The 18,428-nt window shown below is 40.1% G+C and overlaps 1 protein-coding gene across 7 annotated transcripts in view; it reads right to left on the reverse strand.

The window, feature by feature from the left end:
* THSD7B (thrombospondin type 1 domain containing 7B) overlaps nucleotides 1–18,428 on the reverse strand; it is a 428,797-nt gene that overhangs the window by 18,425 nt on the left and 391,944 nt on the right. For all 7 annotated transcript variants that reach the window (XM_083405406.1, XM_083405404.1, XM_083405403.1 and 4 more), the window contains 5 exons: nucleotides 15,919–16,052; nucleotides 15,244–15,397; nucleotides 5,159–5,300; nucleotides 3,248–3,363; nucleotides 2,415–2,532 (listed from right to left, as the gene is read on the reverse strand). In XM_083405406.1, coding sequence (XP_083261532.1) covers nucleotides 2,415–2,532; nucleotides 3,248–3,363; nucleotides 5,159–5,300; nucleotides 15,244–15,397; nucleotides 15,919–16,052 — 664 coding nt within the window. The remainder of the gene's footprint in view (nucleotides 1–2,414; nucleotides 2,533–3,247; nucleotides 3,364–5,158; nucleotides 5,301–15,243; nucleotides 15,398–15,918; nucleotides 16,053–18,428) is intronic.

The raw sequence follows: 18,428 nt of genomic DNA on the forward strand, positions 1-18,428 counted from the left end.
TGGATTCAGATGCATCAAGAATCTGGAGGATGTTTTCATATATTCAAACATAGAAACTAGTAATATTGATATGGGCAAGTATTTTTCTTCGTGTGCCCAAGAAGCAAATTTGGCTTCTTGCTACCAGTAGCATGGTGTTTATTATTGTAGGCCTCAAGAAATTGCCACATACAGGAACGAAAAGACCATCAGGCCATTGAGAATTGTTTATAGTTTGTTTATTGCATTGATATCCCATCTTATCTCCAAGGAGATCAAGGTGGTGTGCATGGTCCTCTTCCTTCTCCTACAACACCACAACAACCCTGTGAGGTAGGTGGTGCTGAGAGGCAGTGATTGGCCCAAAGTCAGCCAGTGAGCTTCATGGCTGAGTGGGGGTTTGAATCTTGGTCTCCCAGGCCCTAATCCAACAATCTGTTGCAGAACAAAATATGATTGCTGAAGTTCTGCATGTAAACGCCTAACTATGCATAGAAATTAATCTCCTCGGAAACCCACATGGAACTATAATGCTTGTCTGTGGTTAAAAAATGCCAATCCAGAACAACCTCCTGCATTTACACCTAGAAAGTCTACATCTCTTATCTTCCACAGCTGAAGTCAAAAAGTTTTTCGTGTTTTAAAGGCAGCAGTAGTTTGAGGGTCTTGCTGATTTCTCCTCAAATGGAACAATTGACCAGCTGCCTCAGTATTCCTGTGGAATTCCTGTGGACCTTTTCAACAATGTTTTAATTTTGAGTTAATTACCTTATAGTCATTTGAAATATGCACATTTTGCATTTGCATTGTCAAAACATTGGGCTACATGTAGCGCTAAGGAGATTGTTCCATCAGCACAAGCTGTTTTGCATTCCCAATGAATGATTCCCCCCTTCTATTCTGAGGGTTCTCCCAACCCTCCGAAGCAGATTTTGGGGGTGAGCTATGAAGGAGAGGCCAGGAGGAAGTCACATTGCACCATAGCTGTCAACTTTTTCCTTTTTTAAAGGGAAATTCCCTTAATCTGAGTAGGATTCCTTGCAAGAAAAGGGAAAAGTTGACAGCTATGCATTTTGCTAGTGTGAATTGCTGATATGCCTTTTACATCAATGCTTATATGAATAAATATTCATCTAACAGTATTACAATGAGTAAAAAACACACACTGAGAGCTAATGGTATCCACAGAACAATGTACAGCTACAGAAACATCTCATATTTTACTTTAAATGGGCTGCATAGAACTGGGCTGGACACACACACACACACACACACACACACAAAATTCTGTTGGTTGAAAGCTATAGAAAGAAATCAAAACGTTTTACCACCAGTCACGGAAAACACCTCCCACCTGTAGTGCAGCAACAGGAGCAAATCATATTTTGTGTACCGTTCCATAACATAAAGCCTGAACTGAAAACAACTGGAGCAGTCCCATGGGTCACTAAAATATATCACCATGATATAAACTTTATACCATAGTTTGTGAAATGATGTATATGGCAGAGGTGCTGTGGGCATTGGTGTTGATAACAGAAACTGAATATGGCTATCTTTCATTTTCCAAAAGTGCTTATTCCGATTTATTTCCATTGTGCTTCTTGAAGAGGGGAAAAAAGTCTCACACCAAGTCTGATTTGGGCAACAGACTTGCAGATGTAATGAAAAATCCCAGTTTCACATCTGCAGCAAGACTCAATTATATATTGCCCCCGCTTAAAGAGGGAACACATGATATCAAATGGACCACTGCCTATATTACAGTGGTACTTCGGGTTAAGTACTTAATTCGTTCCGGAGGTCCATTCTTAACCTGAAACTGTTCTTAACCTGAGGTACCACTTTAGCTAATGGGGCCTCCTGTTGCTGCCGCACTGCCAGAGCACACTTTCTGTTCTCATCCTGAAGCAAAGTTCTTAACCCGAGGTACTATTTCTGGGTTAGCGGAGTCTGTAACCTGAAGTGTCTGTAACCCGAGGTACCACTGTATTATGCACAAGATATGGGAGCTCTTCCTTGGCAACATCTGAATAGCCTTATGACTTTTGGACAGAAGATGAGGAAGTCTGTCCATTGTCTGCCTCAGAGTAACGTCCACCTGAATGAGTGAGGCTGCTGCTAAGGTCATCTAACTTTGTAGCTGGCATGCTGTATTTCAGGAATCACCCTCCAGTAAGCTCTAGAGACCTCACCACAGATAAGGTCTGCAGTCCCTTACTTCACATCCTCTGCAGGAAAAGGACTGTCACTAAGAGAGCACATGTGGAAGAAAATCACCTTCCCCTCAGCCCCTTCTTCCAGCCTGTCTCTGCATCTAAGCCTATGTAATTTCATAACCTTGTGCTCAGAAACGGAGCATTTATTATTGATGGTGTGCTTTATAGTATATTTCTATTCTAAGAAACGTAGATAGAACATTGACGGATGGTTACCTGCAAGGCCACACGTATGTGAACATTCTGACCAGGCGGACCACTCAGAGAACTGGCAGCTGACGACGCATTCCACAAGGCAGTCAACAACCATTTGTGCAGGGGTTTCCAAATTTAGCTGTAAGCAAGCAGAGAATGAGTTACTTGTCACCAGTGGCTGGGAAGGAATGAAAAATGCTTCTAGCTTTTAGCAAGCCAACACCCATCTAAATGAATTAAGGTGGCTTGCTTGGGTACGCCACCCCCCTCAAAGGTGTTCCCGTTATGCCACTAACTGCACCTGGACTGTGTGGTCACAATGTAGAAACACTCTGTGCAATCCTATACATGTCTACTCAGAAGTAAGCCCCATGGACTTCCAATGTATAACTCATGTGTGTGTTGCATCCACCTTGCACATTGCTTTCAAAGACAAGGACAAAAACAGTGGCAAAACCTTTGAAAGACCACTTGCTAGTCACTCCTGCATCTAATGAAAAGAACAAGAAAAAAAGCCAATTGTGTAACACGGGTGTAGGCCTAAAATTTTTCCAGGTTTTACCCTACATGTGTCTTTCTTGGGTTTTGGATCCTACACAGGCTACAAATGAAGATCCTAGGACTGCAATGAAACCATATCTAGAAGATTCAGAATGCTGAGCTGCATGGTAACCAGACAGCAGCAAGAGGAATAAATAATTACTAAGAAAATTTCAACTCATTTAATGAGACAGATGAGATTTTTTAAAAACCAAGCTTTGCTGGAAAGCCAGATTCTTTCCTACATGGCACAAGTCCTACATGGCACATCCTACTGCTGCACACCTGCACTAGTGGTATACATGAAACCTTACCTGCTCACAGTAGGTCATAGCCACGACTTTCCCATCACTCCGAACACAGCTCAGAAGGCGATTCCTAATCCCTTGTCCACAGGTTGCATTTTCATTTAGCTGGCATGTGCTCCAGTCTATAAGAAACGTCAGCAATTAGTTATGCCATCCGCTGTTGGAGAAATCTTTAATTTCTAAGCTTGATGAAACTATATTTGCTTGATAGGAGCATACAGAAGTCAAGGAAAGAGGTTATTATTATTATCATTATTCTTAAATTATGCCTAGTCACCTATGGACAATCTGAAGTGGCCCTGAAAAATAACACACACACCCCGAGTATACTGCAAATTGTCCAGTGGTGATAAAATGTAGGATTTAAAAGCAGTCCATGCATTATCAAGTTCTAGACTGTCCCCTGGATAATAAAGTTATAACCATTTTCTGAAGTGTTACTGCTTCAAAGCAAAGCTTGTCACAACCTCCAATTGAATTTTGTCTGACAAAGCAAGCCATGTTTCATTCTAAAAAATAAAGTGCTTTTGAAACATTAATGTCTTCTTCAAGCCAGTGTAAACAATTTAAAGAGGCTGTTGATCTTCACTGTATCATTCTGCAAAGGTAATGTTGAAAATGACTATAAATCATAAGTAATTGGAAGTCTCTTCCATCTTCAAAGTGTAAGTAAAAAGATTATTCACCAAGGTGTTGTGCTTTTGCCTCTCAATGCTCTTTAAAATGTTCAGTTTGTATGGATGGATGTGTTTTCCATGCTGGTTACCAGAATATGAAAATCAAGCCATATTCTTTCCTATTGACTTTTGAAGAATTTTCTAAACATACACACAACTTCATAGCTAACTTCACACCAAATTAGATGTAAAACTCTTGCATATGTGGCATTCCCCATTCATTTCAATGGGGAAAAGTTGTCTATACACCTTATTTTGCATGCACAGAGATTACCCAATGTTACAATGAATGGAAAAATCTAGTACTGGCTTTTGATTCTGCACTCTATGCATGGCAGTGGGTTTTGCACTAGGACATTAAGTTTTGCTTCTGCTGAATATATCAAGAGGTGATGGTTTCATTTGCTTCTATGCTGTTACATGCCTATCTCTATGGAGAGAGTGCACCAAAGTGATACACAGCAATGATCCTAAGGTAAATGCTACTGAAATATAATGTTTTGTAAAAGCCCTAATGGAACACTTTCCCCATTTATTTTGAATCACCAGCAGCATCCTTATTTAATGGTCAAAGTTGGACATTTGAATTTTGCCTCTGCATAAACCTTTACAACCCACTTAGGACTCCCTATCCCCAAAAAAGGAAAACTTAAACAAAAATACTCCTATTTTATTTTGTCTGCAGTTCTTACTTCAGGACAAAAACTCGACAAGCTTTGTGGGGACTTAGCCTGCTATTTCCACCCATACCACGGTCTTGAACCACATCAATGCCCTCGACAGCTGCTATTTAGAGACACTTGCACATACAAATATATATAATATGTTAACATAATATGTTATTTTGAACTCAGTAGGACTTATCTTTAAGTAAACATGCATGACATTGGGCTCTAAGGAGGCAGTAACTGAAAACACAGGTAATTGTAGCTAACGACTTTTAAATGCAGGCAAGCTTCTAAATGTTTCCTGGACACATGCATATATTTTTAATTGCCCCCCCCCCCATAAAGTGTGTTTCAGGGTCCAAAGTACTTTGTTTTTCCAAAGTTTCAAAAAACTAACATCTAAATAAAGGTAGTAGACAATCTATATGCTTTGCCGAAAAGCAAGAACTTGGCATAAGTCACCTAACAAGCCTTGGGGTCTCTAATGCTCAACCACTTTGCCATCACCTCTCTCCACATCAGATACAGGCATAGCACTAAATTCTGTTCCAGCAAAAGTGAAGGGTTCTTACCTGTTAAATTGTAGTGAAACTGAAAACAATTTTGATTCAGGACACACGGTCGCATTTGTGAACCATCAGGGCAGGTCTTGGGATTTAAAGGAGACCTCAGTACATGCCGAGTCCGTGTTTGCATTATATTGGGATCACATGGCTAGGGGGGAAAAGAGTTAAGGTAAAGATTACCTATATGTTAAAAGATGTGTATTTGATTTTTTGTTAGCAGATCTTGAGTGATTTCCTAAGTAAATGGAAAGGACTTTGTTGTACCTGCTTGTGAACAGAAATGGTCAATGGGATATTCTCTTGTATTCCCCATCAAATCTGCTCATCAAATTCTCTAGCAATGGGAAAAAATGCTACATCTGTTTTCTTTCATCAACTTTTCATGCTATACTAGAGAAGGACTGGAATTCCTGATGGTATTATATCAGGCACCCCCAATCTTGACCCTCCACACGTTTTGGGGCTACAACTCCCATCATCCCTAGCTAACAGGACCATAGGTCAGAGATTATGGAAATTGTAGTCCCAAAACATCTGGACGGCCAAGTTTGGGGATGCCTGTATTAGATGGTGTCTGCCTCAGAAAACATCTCCCATCATTCTCAAAAATCAGTAAGAAGTCACATTTCTATAAAAGTCAGACAGCAATAGAACACACACATTTTTTAAAAAAGAAATAACAGCCTTTTAGTGTAAAAGAAAATTGGATGTAGATTTACTGAAAAGTAATGTGTGTTAGAAGTTGCAAACATGTTCCAACCCAATCAGCAGGAAGACGATAGACTCAAATCAAGTTCCATTGGCCACTGACCCTGTTAAACAAATCAAATTCATTTTCTCATTGCATGTGCCTACTTTATCTAGCAATGAATAAATGTAAGCAAAGAACCATTAGATTGGAATGAGCCAAAACTCTAGCTATTACAACCATTACCATTAAAATGATACACTTTTCCTACTAAGTAAATGAGGAACTAGTAAACCTCCCCAGTTAAGGCTTTCTTCAGGAGATGAACCAAGAAAGAGAAACTGAGACATGAAAGTTTTACATGGCTGTGGGTTGGTGGAAGGCTGGCAGACTGAACATGTCATACTGTTACTGATTTAATGTACATAAAGTTCAATTAATAGTTTCTTAAACTCATAAATAGATGAATATTGCAAGCAGTATTGGGTGTCAGACCATATGTGGCTCCCTTGGGATTGTGGCTTGGATGAAATGGGAATAATCCAGTTCTTTTTGTTACCTTGAGAGAGGGTATGTGCCCATGTGGGGAAGGTGTAAATGCTACAAATGTTTCTTAGCCAGCCACATCGGAGGAAGGCCAGCTAAAGTTCTGATGTGGTTTAATGACCAGCTACTTTGCAGATTCAGAACAGGTGTAGTGCACCTACCTAAGACTAACCTATCTCATTATATGGCACTCTCTTCAACAAAAGCAGCAACCCTAACACACTGAAAAGGAAGTTAAGATGCATCAAACACAGTCAGAATTGCTTCCAAGCAACCTGTACAGAATTGCTACTTCCTGCTGCTACTATTGCAATCAAACATGCCAAGAAATGGAGAATTCTTTGTTATTGCTGTATACAAAATATTAAGCTGATTGTCCTGTTAAACATGGTTATGCCTCAGAGTACCTTGTTGTAGGATGAGACATTTTGCAGATGACCCCTTGACTGGCCATGAGAAATCCTGCCCGTCGGCTGGGGTAAGAAGATGAGGAATGCAACATGTCCCTGTCTGCCCCAGGACACAATTGCATGGGGACCTCTGAGCAGCGGCCAAGTGAACAGGCAGCGACTCCAGTAGTTCAATAGCTTCAGAAGCTCATAAAGGGCAATTATGTCAGCATACACTTGTAAGTGTCTTAACCCACTACACTCCATCATGATGGTAGTGACACTGGGGCTAATGGGGGTTACTTAAGTGATTAAGAATGGCAGAATTATGCCATAAAATAGTGGCAAATTCTAGACCATTTGACATCAGTAGCAGCACTGTTATTGATTCCAAGTGAAGTGAAATGAGACAAGCAATGAAGAGTAGAGCAGGGGAGAGATGCTTCTAAATACTGAAATAAAATCCACATAAAAAGTTTAGTTAGATAGCCTTGATTATATTTAACTGATGGTAATGAGCTTGTGCCTCCTCACTGGGTGGGGAGAAAAGAAATCAAAGGACTTTTTTTTAAGTGCCATGAGCTGGGCAAGTACTGTAACAAGAACAACACAAATCCTCTATCTCCCCCCCTAAATATTGAGGATTCTTTCAGCAACATCCTTCCATAAATCACATTGAGGGTTCTATTTTTCCTATTTAAAAGCTCATTAACTACAGAGACAGAAGTGTTGTTTTTATTTTTTTTAAAGAGCGCATGCTTTTATTGCCTTGTAGCTGTCATCGAAGGCAGAACTTGAGAAGAAGAGACAGGCAGAGTCAGAGCATGAGAACAGACTCATTTTTCCTCCTGAATATTCAGCTGAAGGCTTGAGCCATTACAGCTCAGAAGTTAAATTCTGCTGTGGCTTTAGCCCAATATACTTCTGGCACAGCTCCAGCTGACTGCAGTGCATATATTTCTGCACCCTACCATATAAGAAAAGCGAGACAGACAACAGAGGCTGGTTCCAAGTGTTGGATAGCTCTTGGAGAGCTGCCAGGGGAGATGCAGCCCCCTGTTCTCCCAGAGTTAAGCAAATGCCATCAGGTGCTTACAGTTATCTATCACCTTGTGGTATAATTTCACACAGAAAGTAACCTTATTGAAACCTCTGCTGCTACCTGGGGTATGGTCACCCAGATACATCTAAGGTAAGCCATTACTCTTAATTACCTGAAAACTAATCCCATTGCAAAGTGTTTACGAATCGTTTATTACCTTTCATGCAATTAATCTGATTGTTTGTCCTTGCAGGCAAGAACTGTAGCATAAATGATTTGCCAATAAAAATCAAAGAGAAGTATCTCGCTAGGTGCTCCCAATTAAAGCTCTACTGCATTTGCTTTGCTTTGTTAAAATCAATCATCGTGCTGCAGGAAGGAGAGAGGGCCCAGCTGCTGAATGACCACTCCTGGCTTCTTTAGCATGAAAACATGCACTGACAACCGTTCCATGGAGAAATACAAAATTCAAGGAAAAAGAGCAAATTGGAAAAAATTAAGACAACAAAATCTCAACTTTTAAAACTGAAAAATAGAAAGATTAAAAGCCAAATACATCCATGTTGCTGACAGAAGGCAAAGGGCACTCCCCACAAAAGTGTGTTTGAGTGTGTGTGTGAGAGAAAACACACGTAGGGAACAGCTGCTCCTTCTGAAGACCCCAAGGTGGGGCAGGACAGGTGAAAAACACCTTGACAGGCATGGTCGCTAATGGTTTTGCAAGGTGAGTGCCGCCTTTGAACAAAGTTGCTTTCCTGCTCTTTAGGTGTGTCTGGTGGTAGCTTATTACCATCAGACACAGGAAGTGGGGATAAATTAAAACACAGTAACAATACAACACTTTTTGAATACCATCACTAAAATAAACAACACTGGCATTCGTACTACGCCTGTTACTGGGGTTAAAGGAAGAATTATGGAACCTCAAAAAAATTCGCCTGCACACCTGCATTTCTATATATGCTAGAGAGCCAAACATCTTGAAGTAACCTTCAAAGAAGTGAGAGCTTGTGGGAAATCGCCAAGTGCTACTTCAAATGTGGATTTTGATATACATTTGGATCTCATGCTTAAGCAAACAGTGACTAGTTTTAATATCCCAGTTTGTTTTGGGGTGCAAGTAACTGAGCAGAAAGATTGGGGGGAAGCCCTATTCATTCAAACATGGAACATGCCAAGTTTGTTTAACTGTAGGGTGGTAGTGGTAGTGGTCACAGGGCTATGTGAGTGAGTCTCATCACCAATGTGCCTAACAGGTGTGCTCCCACCAACTGTGCATTCGGCACATGTCTAAAGGGACTCTCTGTGCATGCCAATGCATTGTTTGTTGTTACCTTACATTCATATCCCACTTTTATTCTATCATAGAACCCAAGGCACTGTACGTGTGACTCACAGGTGTTCACTCATCCAGACACTGACCAGATCCAGACCTGTTTACTCATGAGTCTTGAGACCACACACTGGAGCCACATGCACTGCAGCTCCTCTGCAGAAGAGGACTTCCCTGTCCCTATCAAAGCCACCGTATTGAGTAGCTCCACATTGGTACATGTAATGATCACCTTTTCATGCATGAACATGATGTTTTAACAGCTACCCCAATTAATTGGTCATGTTTTACCACACACACACACACACAAACACACACACACACACTGCAAGATTTAACACAGAAATGTGTTTGGGGACCAAATAGACAAGACACCAGGAATACATTTGGGAGGAAAGAGATCTACCAAAAAATGCTCTTTAGGTACTGATGTGTGTTGTTTACAGTACTATCTAAATACCTTCTCTGTGAGCAATCTGTAATTCTTCTCTGTCTAGTTTTTCACACAGCCCTCTCAACTGCTGGCTACAAAGGTTGTAGAATGCTCACTGCCCCTGCAATTTATTGGAATGCTTGCATATGGAACCAGGAACATGATGTTTAACAAGCTATTCATAATGAAATGTGCAAGTCAAGGCTTGTGCTGCAGAAAATGCTTTTGCAGAGAAGGGATTTGACCACTTCTAACTGCTTAATGAACCATACAAAACAATCTGCATGCAGATGTGAACACCCAGTGTAACAATTTCATAAGCTATTTACAACATGAGCTCTGTTTTTTAACAAATAAATAAATAAATATAGATCCACAGTCAAATCTGTAATGGCATTTTGAACTTTCTTGGGTCCCAGCAAAAAGCAAATCTTACCCAAAGGACATGTATATATGTGTGAGACAGAAAATCTATTCATATTCAGGCTTTTCAGTGTTACTATATAACATTTATTAATATTGTGTTTGGCCAAGAGTGGACTAATATTAATACTTTTGCAATCTTCATGAAAAAAATTGTGCTCTATTACATGTCAACTGCAGTTACAGTCACTTACATAGAAGTAGCTTCCACTGAAATGAATGAAACATACTTCTATTCAATTGCCCAAATCCACAGAGCTCTGCCTGGGTGGAGATCACCCAATATTTTTCTGTTGTGAGAAAGGCTCCACCATTAGGAATGGGACCGATGCGGATTGTGTGAAGCACTTTGGGTATATTGAAATTGCATGGAGCTTTGGATAGTGTCTGTTTTGCTTGCTTATTGATGTTCTTTTAATTTGTATATCTGCCATCATAAATTATTCCATGGGGAGCTTACAAAAAATATAGCGACAAAAATGATTAAAATAAAATAGAAAAACTTGTAGAATTCGGTGCCAAACTCTCCCAATTGTTCTTTCAGCACAGACATTGCAACTTGCTAGATCAAACAATCCCATCCCTGCTTCCTCCACACACTGTTCTGGGGGTTCTCCTGACCTTTCCCTGGAACCAATTTCAGGGGCTGTTTGGAATAAGTCGGGGAAAGCCCCACTATTAAGATTTAGGTAGGTATATAAATTTGACAGGAGGCGATCTTTCATGTAATCTGGTCCCAGGATAATCACATTTTATAGGACTGTGCACATGCATATGCAGCTTGTGTTGAAGAAGTACCTAGATGTGTGGTAAATGTCTTACAAAATACTTCTAATAGTGAACGTGTACACACACACACACACACACACACACAGCCCAATGCTATTCCTCTGAGGCAGTGAAAGAACTCTAGAAATACATTACAGCAATCTTTCCTTTTGGATCAATGCTAGGTTTTATCCTCAGTGCAAGAACCCCAAAGCTATTGGTTAGCATGTTGCTGCATTTTCTTCAGGGAAAGAGAAAAGGCTGGAATAATAGATCTTTGGGGATTATAGGAGCCATAGAGACCATGGTTCAGCCTTTCCCAAGCTGGCTGGGGTTGATGGGAGCAGTAGTCCCAAATCTCTGCCGGCCACCAACCTAAGGAAGGCTGCCATAAGCTGTGACTGCCATAACTGAGCATGAGAGAGGCATAGAGGTTTCCTGGGAAATGCTTCCAAGAACAGGATCATATTGCAGCGTAAGTGTCGCATCAGTTCCTGCGGCCAAACTAGAATCACAGAATTTTAAGGTTGGAAGGTACCACAAGGGTCATCTAGTCCAACCCCTTGCAGTGCAGGAATATTTTGCCCAAGGTGGGGTTTGAACCCATGACCCTGAGATTAAGAGTCTTATGCCCTCCTGAGTACAGTGGTACCTCAGGTTAAGTACTTAATTCGTTGCAGAGGTCTGTACTTAACCTGAAACTGTTCTTAACCTGAAGCACCACTTTAGCTAATGGGGCCTCATGCTGCTGCTGCGCCACCGGAGCACGATTTCTGTTCTCATCGTGAAGCAAAGTTCTTAACCTGAAGCACTATTTCTGGGTTAGTGGAGTCTGTAACCTGAAGCGTATGTAACCTGAAGCGTATGTAACCCAAGGTACCACTGTATACTATTTTTGCTGTTTGTTTCTCAGTTCCAGTGCCACAGCCATTCAAATGGCTCTGTAAAAGTGATATTTAAGAAAATGAATTAAGCTACTAATCTCGTTTCAGATTTATGACCCAAAATACCCAGGGGATGCAGTAAAAAAAAACAAAAAACAAACCACTGACATGTGAACCTGTGTCTTTCTTCTGCTTTCAGAGTCATCCATCAAATAATTCAGGAACTTATATCTGATTTATGAAAATCTAAACCTACTTGATATGCATATAAGTCCACGAAGCTGCGGCTGATCCACAAGGAACAGTAGCATTTCTTCTTTCATTCTGTTCCTTGTGCTATAAATTTACATAATTAAATGAACTGTTATCAAACCCTCCTGAATTAACTACTGTAAATGTTAACAGTTGCTGAGAACAAGGAGGCCACTCAGATCTGCTATTGGGGTTATCAATTGTTGCAAGCAAGAAAGCTGACAGCTGATGCAATATATCTGAGATAATTATTTCAGGGACTTGTAGCGCAACTTGCATATTAAGCTCAGTTTAAGAATGTTTTGACGAATTCAACTGAAGTCAATTAATTACATTTCCAAGTCAGATGAAGACGGAGTCAGGACACGACAGGTACTGCTATGTTACTTCAATGGTGAATATTTAAGGAGAGATGATAGCCTTTCAGTTGTCTGTGAAGAAGAAGCAATCAAGTGGTGATGTGTGAACACACCGTTGTCACTGGAATTAATATGAAGCCTCTGAAGAAAAAGGTGTTTCGCTTTAATTTGCCAATGTTTATTGAAATAGACAAGATGTGCATCCAGTCTGGATAGAAGAATTCCCCAGCTGGTCCTTTGGTAGGAAGAAGGAAATGGAATATTTGACTAGATTATAAATAATACAAGAAACAACTATACTAATGTGGCATAGGTAGGGCCAAGATGGATGATATGTTAAATGTGTGTATGAATTTGATGCATCCGATTTTTATTATTTAAATAGCAAGAGTGTAAGGCCCTGATAGGGCTGTAACTGGTCACGTGAGGAAAGGGCATTTATCCCTTTCTCCACATGACCCAATCTTTAACCATCAGAGTCCCAGACCTTCCACACCACCCTAAATACTAAAATTCTGTAACTGAGCAGTTGTAGAGAAGAAAAGCTGCAACCTGATTAGCAGATTGTACATGTAGCACCACATAGCAAATCTCATATACTGTCAGCTTTAACAAACTCAGCCAATTTATTGCTGGCACATTCAAAACATTTTTGTTTAAAACAGTTTTTCCCCAGACCAACATATGGCTATTTTTGCCTTTGCTGAAGTATGTTTATATCAACAATGTGGTTTTTTTCCTCATTAGACATGCACAATGTCATATCCATGATATTGGTACTACACAGAGATTTACAATGATTGGTTTTCCTCACCCTCCCAGTCATTGAAAAAAAGACCATTCTGGGGTGGAGGAAGCCAAAAAATAAAATAAAATAAAATAATGCCCAATACTGTGAGAAAGAGAGCTTGCCAAGTACATACTTATTATAGTTCACAGGCCCACGAGGGGGCAGAATTCCACTCAAGTTGAAATGATTGCCTTGGGTGGTCCTGGCTAGAGATAATAAAAAGGCCAGGGTCTGGTCAAAAGACAGGGAGTTACTGACAGAGGCTGCTGCTCAGCTGGTAACTGGACTCATACAGTGGAAATAGAAGGACTTAAAGAAGTGGCTCAGAGATGCTTACTGAAGCCTGAGAGGAGATGAGAGCAGACATCACTGGCTAGAGCTGAAGGAGGTTTGTTCAACTCCAAGGGCAGCCTTCAGAAGAGTTCTGCAGCTAAGTGCCAGTGGGATTGCTGAAAACCTGGGGCAGAGGGAAGACTGCAGCAGATGTCCTAAGAGAGGCATGAGAGACTACAGAGGGAAGAAGTTGTAGACCTGACTGAAGACTGCAAGTATAGTCCGCAGTGACTGGTTGCTGAGTGTTAACTGAGGTGGATTGATACAGGGAAATTGGATAGAGGAAGGAATGGAAACTCACATAACTATTGTCTTAAGGACCCCTTGGTTGTATTTACTATAGTGACAGTAACCATGCAGTGTAAACATTCTTATTTAAAGCAACTATAACAAAAAGGAGTTAGCAATCTAATTATGAAGCACCTGTGCATACAAACAGTATATATTTATATTCGTAACTGTTATAAATAAACTAAATCTACTTTGTATTTCATATTCAGATCTTTGCACTGTTTTGTCCTATGCTTATCCATAAGTACCTACTGGTGGTTAAACTGAAATAGAAAACAGACGGTACTAGTACTTGGTGGCAGCTGTAACAAAGGAATAAGAAAAAAATAAGAAATAGGTTATAGATAAGGAGGGGAAACTAATTTGCAAGATACCTCTCCATAATAATTAATAAAGGAGTAGTTACTGAACCTACCAAATGCTAGCTAATTCCTAAATGTTCTTTATGACAATCCTCATCAAATTGTCAATATGTGTGTCTTCACACTTTAATCCTTTGGCCAATGAGTATGCCACAGGAGAGTACCCGCATCACTAATTAGTACTTCTACCAATTTACCCTTTAGAGATGCCTGGATTCGCAGCTCATTCATTAGCTTGGGCTCTGAGGAAATATGATTATTATATTCATCAAACAAGACTGGTGGAATAGCTGAAAACTCATTTCCAAACAAAGGTTGCATTTATGATAATGTTTTTACATGGGTGGCAGTGCCCATGCATAAACCAAATCACTGTTGTAGATATCTGCCTTCACATAGTTTCCAGTTGACTACATTGTATTTAACAGCAGCATACAAAACTCTTCCAGGTGGGAGATTTCAAAATACTTCAGTGGGCCAAGTTTAATGGCAAGAACATAGCAAATTCTTGGTTTGACTTTGGCTATCCAACCACTGGGTATATTAATTGTACTGTACGCGGGTGGCGCTGTGGGTTAAACCACAGAGCCTAGGGCTTGCTGATCAGAAGGTCGGCGGTTGGAATCCCTGCAATGGAGCGAGCTCCCATTGCTCAGTCCCAGCTCATGCCAACCTAGCAGTTCAAAAGCATGTCAAAGTGCAAGTAGATAAATAGGTACCGCTGTGGTGGGAAGGTAAACAGCGTCCGCGACTAGACCTAACGGTCAGGGGTCCCTTTACCTTTACCCTCAAATGGTATCATGGAGAGAGTTTGTGCTCGTGGTCAATTTGCAGCACACATGCTGTCTCCGCTGCAACAACCTCTTGGTATTTCTTTGCACCAAGCTTTGTATCCACCTAGCTATCTTGTCACACACATTAAGTGACAATCTTTTTGGTTTTTTTAAAGCAAAACAAAAATCCCCAAAGCAGCATCTTTGCTTCTAGGCTTTAATTAGTATCCTATAATGACATTTTTATCAGAGAAAAGAAGTAATCAGTGTTTTTCTCCTAGAATATCTCCTTGTATCTTTTCACTTGGTATTATTTCAGCAGGTTTCCTGTCTGAGCAGCAAAAGGTAAGTTCCTAATACTTTATACTGACAAACATGTAATTTAGAAAATAGCCAAGAGTTTGAAATACAGAGAAGTAATTTACCTTTGGGCACTGGCTCCAGCGACCCCACTCAGACACAACACACTCACTGGGACAGTAGAGGGTACACTTTTGTCTTTCAAGGGGGATTTCGGACTGATTACAGAGCATGTTGGCTACAGACTCGTCACTGCCGTCTTCGGTGGTATTTATACATCTACAGAGGGAAAAATGTGAAGTGAGCATCCCGTCAAGAACAAAGAGATTAAATCAGTCTTTTTTAAAAAACAACAACAAACAATTTTTTTGTAGTGCTGTAAGTGGTCTGTGCATGCATTTCTGTGCATTCATTACACAGAATTTCTGACTGCTTTATCATTTTATTACCTCTCAGAATATTTGTTTTTTGCCATATGTCTCTTGTACGGAAGCAGAAAAGGTGAAAGGCACACTGTGTAGAAATGCTACAATTAATTGAATAAAGTTCTGCTACTGAAAGTAGAGATGTGTTCACGCCATTTGGGACAGGGTTCTCGCCCTACAGACCAGCATTATTTCATGCATCTCTTCTACAATATGGACCAGAAAGGCTATTCCAGAACTCTAGAAATGGCTGTAGAAAGATGGAAGGCACGTTTCTCATCACATAGAAAAGCATTACAAAGGCTCGCTGTGGGTCTATAGAGTTCAGTTTCTTAATGTTTCTGTTCAAAACCTACTGTTTTTATATCTACTCACCTTATTTTTCTAGTTTGTATTCCTTCACCACAGTGCAGGGAGTTTAGCTCGCTGTTGATTTCGCAAGGAGACCATGGTTCTGCTATCCAGGAATACTGATTGCATTCACTGTAACATGGGACTGCCTCATACACCTTCCAGGGAAAACATGCAAAATTATACATAATCAATCATCCAAGTGAACAGCTCTGCAGAAATACTTTGGTAAAACAACATTTTTTTCCAAAAAAGCAAAAATCAAAGCACACACACATATCACTAAGGAACATGCTGGATTTCATCCACTGTTCTGAGAGTACTGTAGTGTTTAAATTCATTGATTCATTACGGACTTGCTAAAAGATGTGCAGAAAATGTAATATGTATGCAGCTACACAAGAATTCCATTACAATGTCATTTCCTCCAATAGCTCACATAACATCTATCAAATCCTCCCTCCTAAAATTATACAACACATTGTATTTTTTTCTAAAACCATGCATATTTTTCTAAAACTTACTTATGGCAAAAAAAATCTTCTATTTTGTGTGCTCCTAAGGCTAAAGCAAAGGAAATAACCTTTATGGGGAAAATGTATTTAACAGACATATAAAAAGCCATTGTTGGTGGTGGTGGTGATGATAGTTCCTTACATTTAATAAGTCTCAAGGGCACACAATTGTGCTTTCACTTCAACTATATTTTCCAATGTATGAAATAAAGAATGCAGCAGAAACCGTCAGTTCACAGCCCATTTGTCTCAAAAACATATTTAAAATTGCATCATTCTGCTTGAAAATCATGAATGTGTAAAGTTGTATTCTCTAGGAAGGATTTAAAAAATTCAGACTATTTATTTAACTTATATTGAATATCAGAATGTGGATAATAAATTAAGGCTGCCTGCTTGCTTAAAGCTGAGCTCCAGAGACCATCCTCTGTCGCTCAATGTAAAGCATGTACTGTGCGAAGAGAACATAATTTTAAGACAACTATGTTATTGGACAAATAACTGGAAATGTTTAAAATTATGAGGTCTGCTGGGTTATTGCTTTACCAAATATTGAACAGCCTGAGTTTTCTCAGCTTGTAGCTTTTTTTTGATGTGGCATGCTTTGGTTTGGATTTTTTGTATTAGTCTCTATGGGCTTGCCAACACATGTGACACAAAGTGGGGTGGACGAATGTTGAAGTAGCAGAACAGACGGCACTACGTACTTGAGGATACAGTGAGGGCAGGGTTAGCCAATGTGGTGCACTTCAGATGTTACAGCTCCCTTCAGCCCCAGCCACAACAGCTAGTGGTCAGGGATGGTGGGAGTCGCAACCCAGCAACTTCTAGAAGACACCACATTAGCTATCCGTGAGGTAGGGGGTTACATTTTTGGAATGCTCTTCCACATAAATATTCCCCACAGAAACAAAGTGAAACCAGTGCATCAGAAGAAGAGATTCCATCTTAGCCTGCATGTGACAGTACCAGTTTTCTATTTGCTGAGAGAGTTCCCCCCCCCCCTAGAGAAGCATTCAAAATGTGGTCCTTCATCTGCACTCTGAAATCATACCATCCATTCTACCAGCATAGGCCTCTACACTTCATTCTGTGGAGTTAGAAAAAGGTAAGAGGCTCCTAAAGAGGAAGGCCCGTTAGACTGAATAATTCTAACCCTAATTCTTTCCAGCTCCATCATTCTGTGAAAATCTCATTGCAAGGACTGGGGATTTTCATGCACACAAACACAGAGCACAGATAACTAGTTTGTTTGTTACTAAATCCATGATAATTTACCAGCAGAACACCTCTGGCTAATATTTTGAGAGTATGTATGAGGGGAAAGGAATTGGTATAATATTTACTCCTTCATCAATTTAACTGGAACTATGGCCATCTTGGTAGTGCTAAGGAAGTTAGTATTCTTCTTCAGTCTCCTTACACCCCTTATGCCAATGTGGCAACCCCTTCCACATTGGCTAGACAGAAGTTGGAACACGCTAATCCCAGATCGCATGCAGACAGGGATATACTGAAACAGATGTCGGAGATCCTATTTAGCATTTCACAGATGAAAAATTAACACTTCACTTTGCATCACTTAGTGTGCTTTGCCACTTTCAGTATGGCATACCATTGAAGGCTCTAACATACATTGCTTATATGCTGTATTTGTTTACTGTGCAATAGAAGAGTGATTCTTTCTTTGGATAAATATATAATATAAAAGAAAAACATAGCTGTCCCTATACCTTAACCTGAGTCAGACCATTGGTTCATATAGCTCCCTGTTAAATATAAGGTAATCAAAAGCTACTAGTCAAGGCAGCTACATTCTACCTCCTCTGTTGGAGAATGTACGCCTTGAGATACCAGTTGATGGGAATCACAAATGAGGAGAGTAATATAATACTCAGGCCCTGCTTGTGGGCTTTCCTTAGGCACCCAGTTGACCATTGTGAGAAAAGGATGCTGGTATACTGTGGGTGGGTCTTTGGCCTGATTCAGCAGAGCCTTTATTATGTTTTTTATACTGGT

The sequence above is a fragment of the Podarcis tiliguerta genome, assembly GCF_965153285.1.
Source record: "Podarcis tiliguerta genome assembly, chromosome: 1".
NCBI classification, from domain to species: domain Eukaryota; kingdom Metazoa; phylum Chordata; class Lepidosauria; order Squamata; family Lacertidae; genus Podarcis; species Podarcis tiliguerta.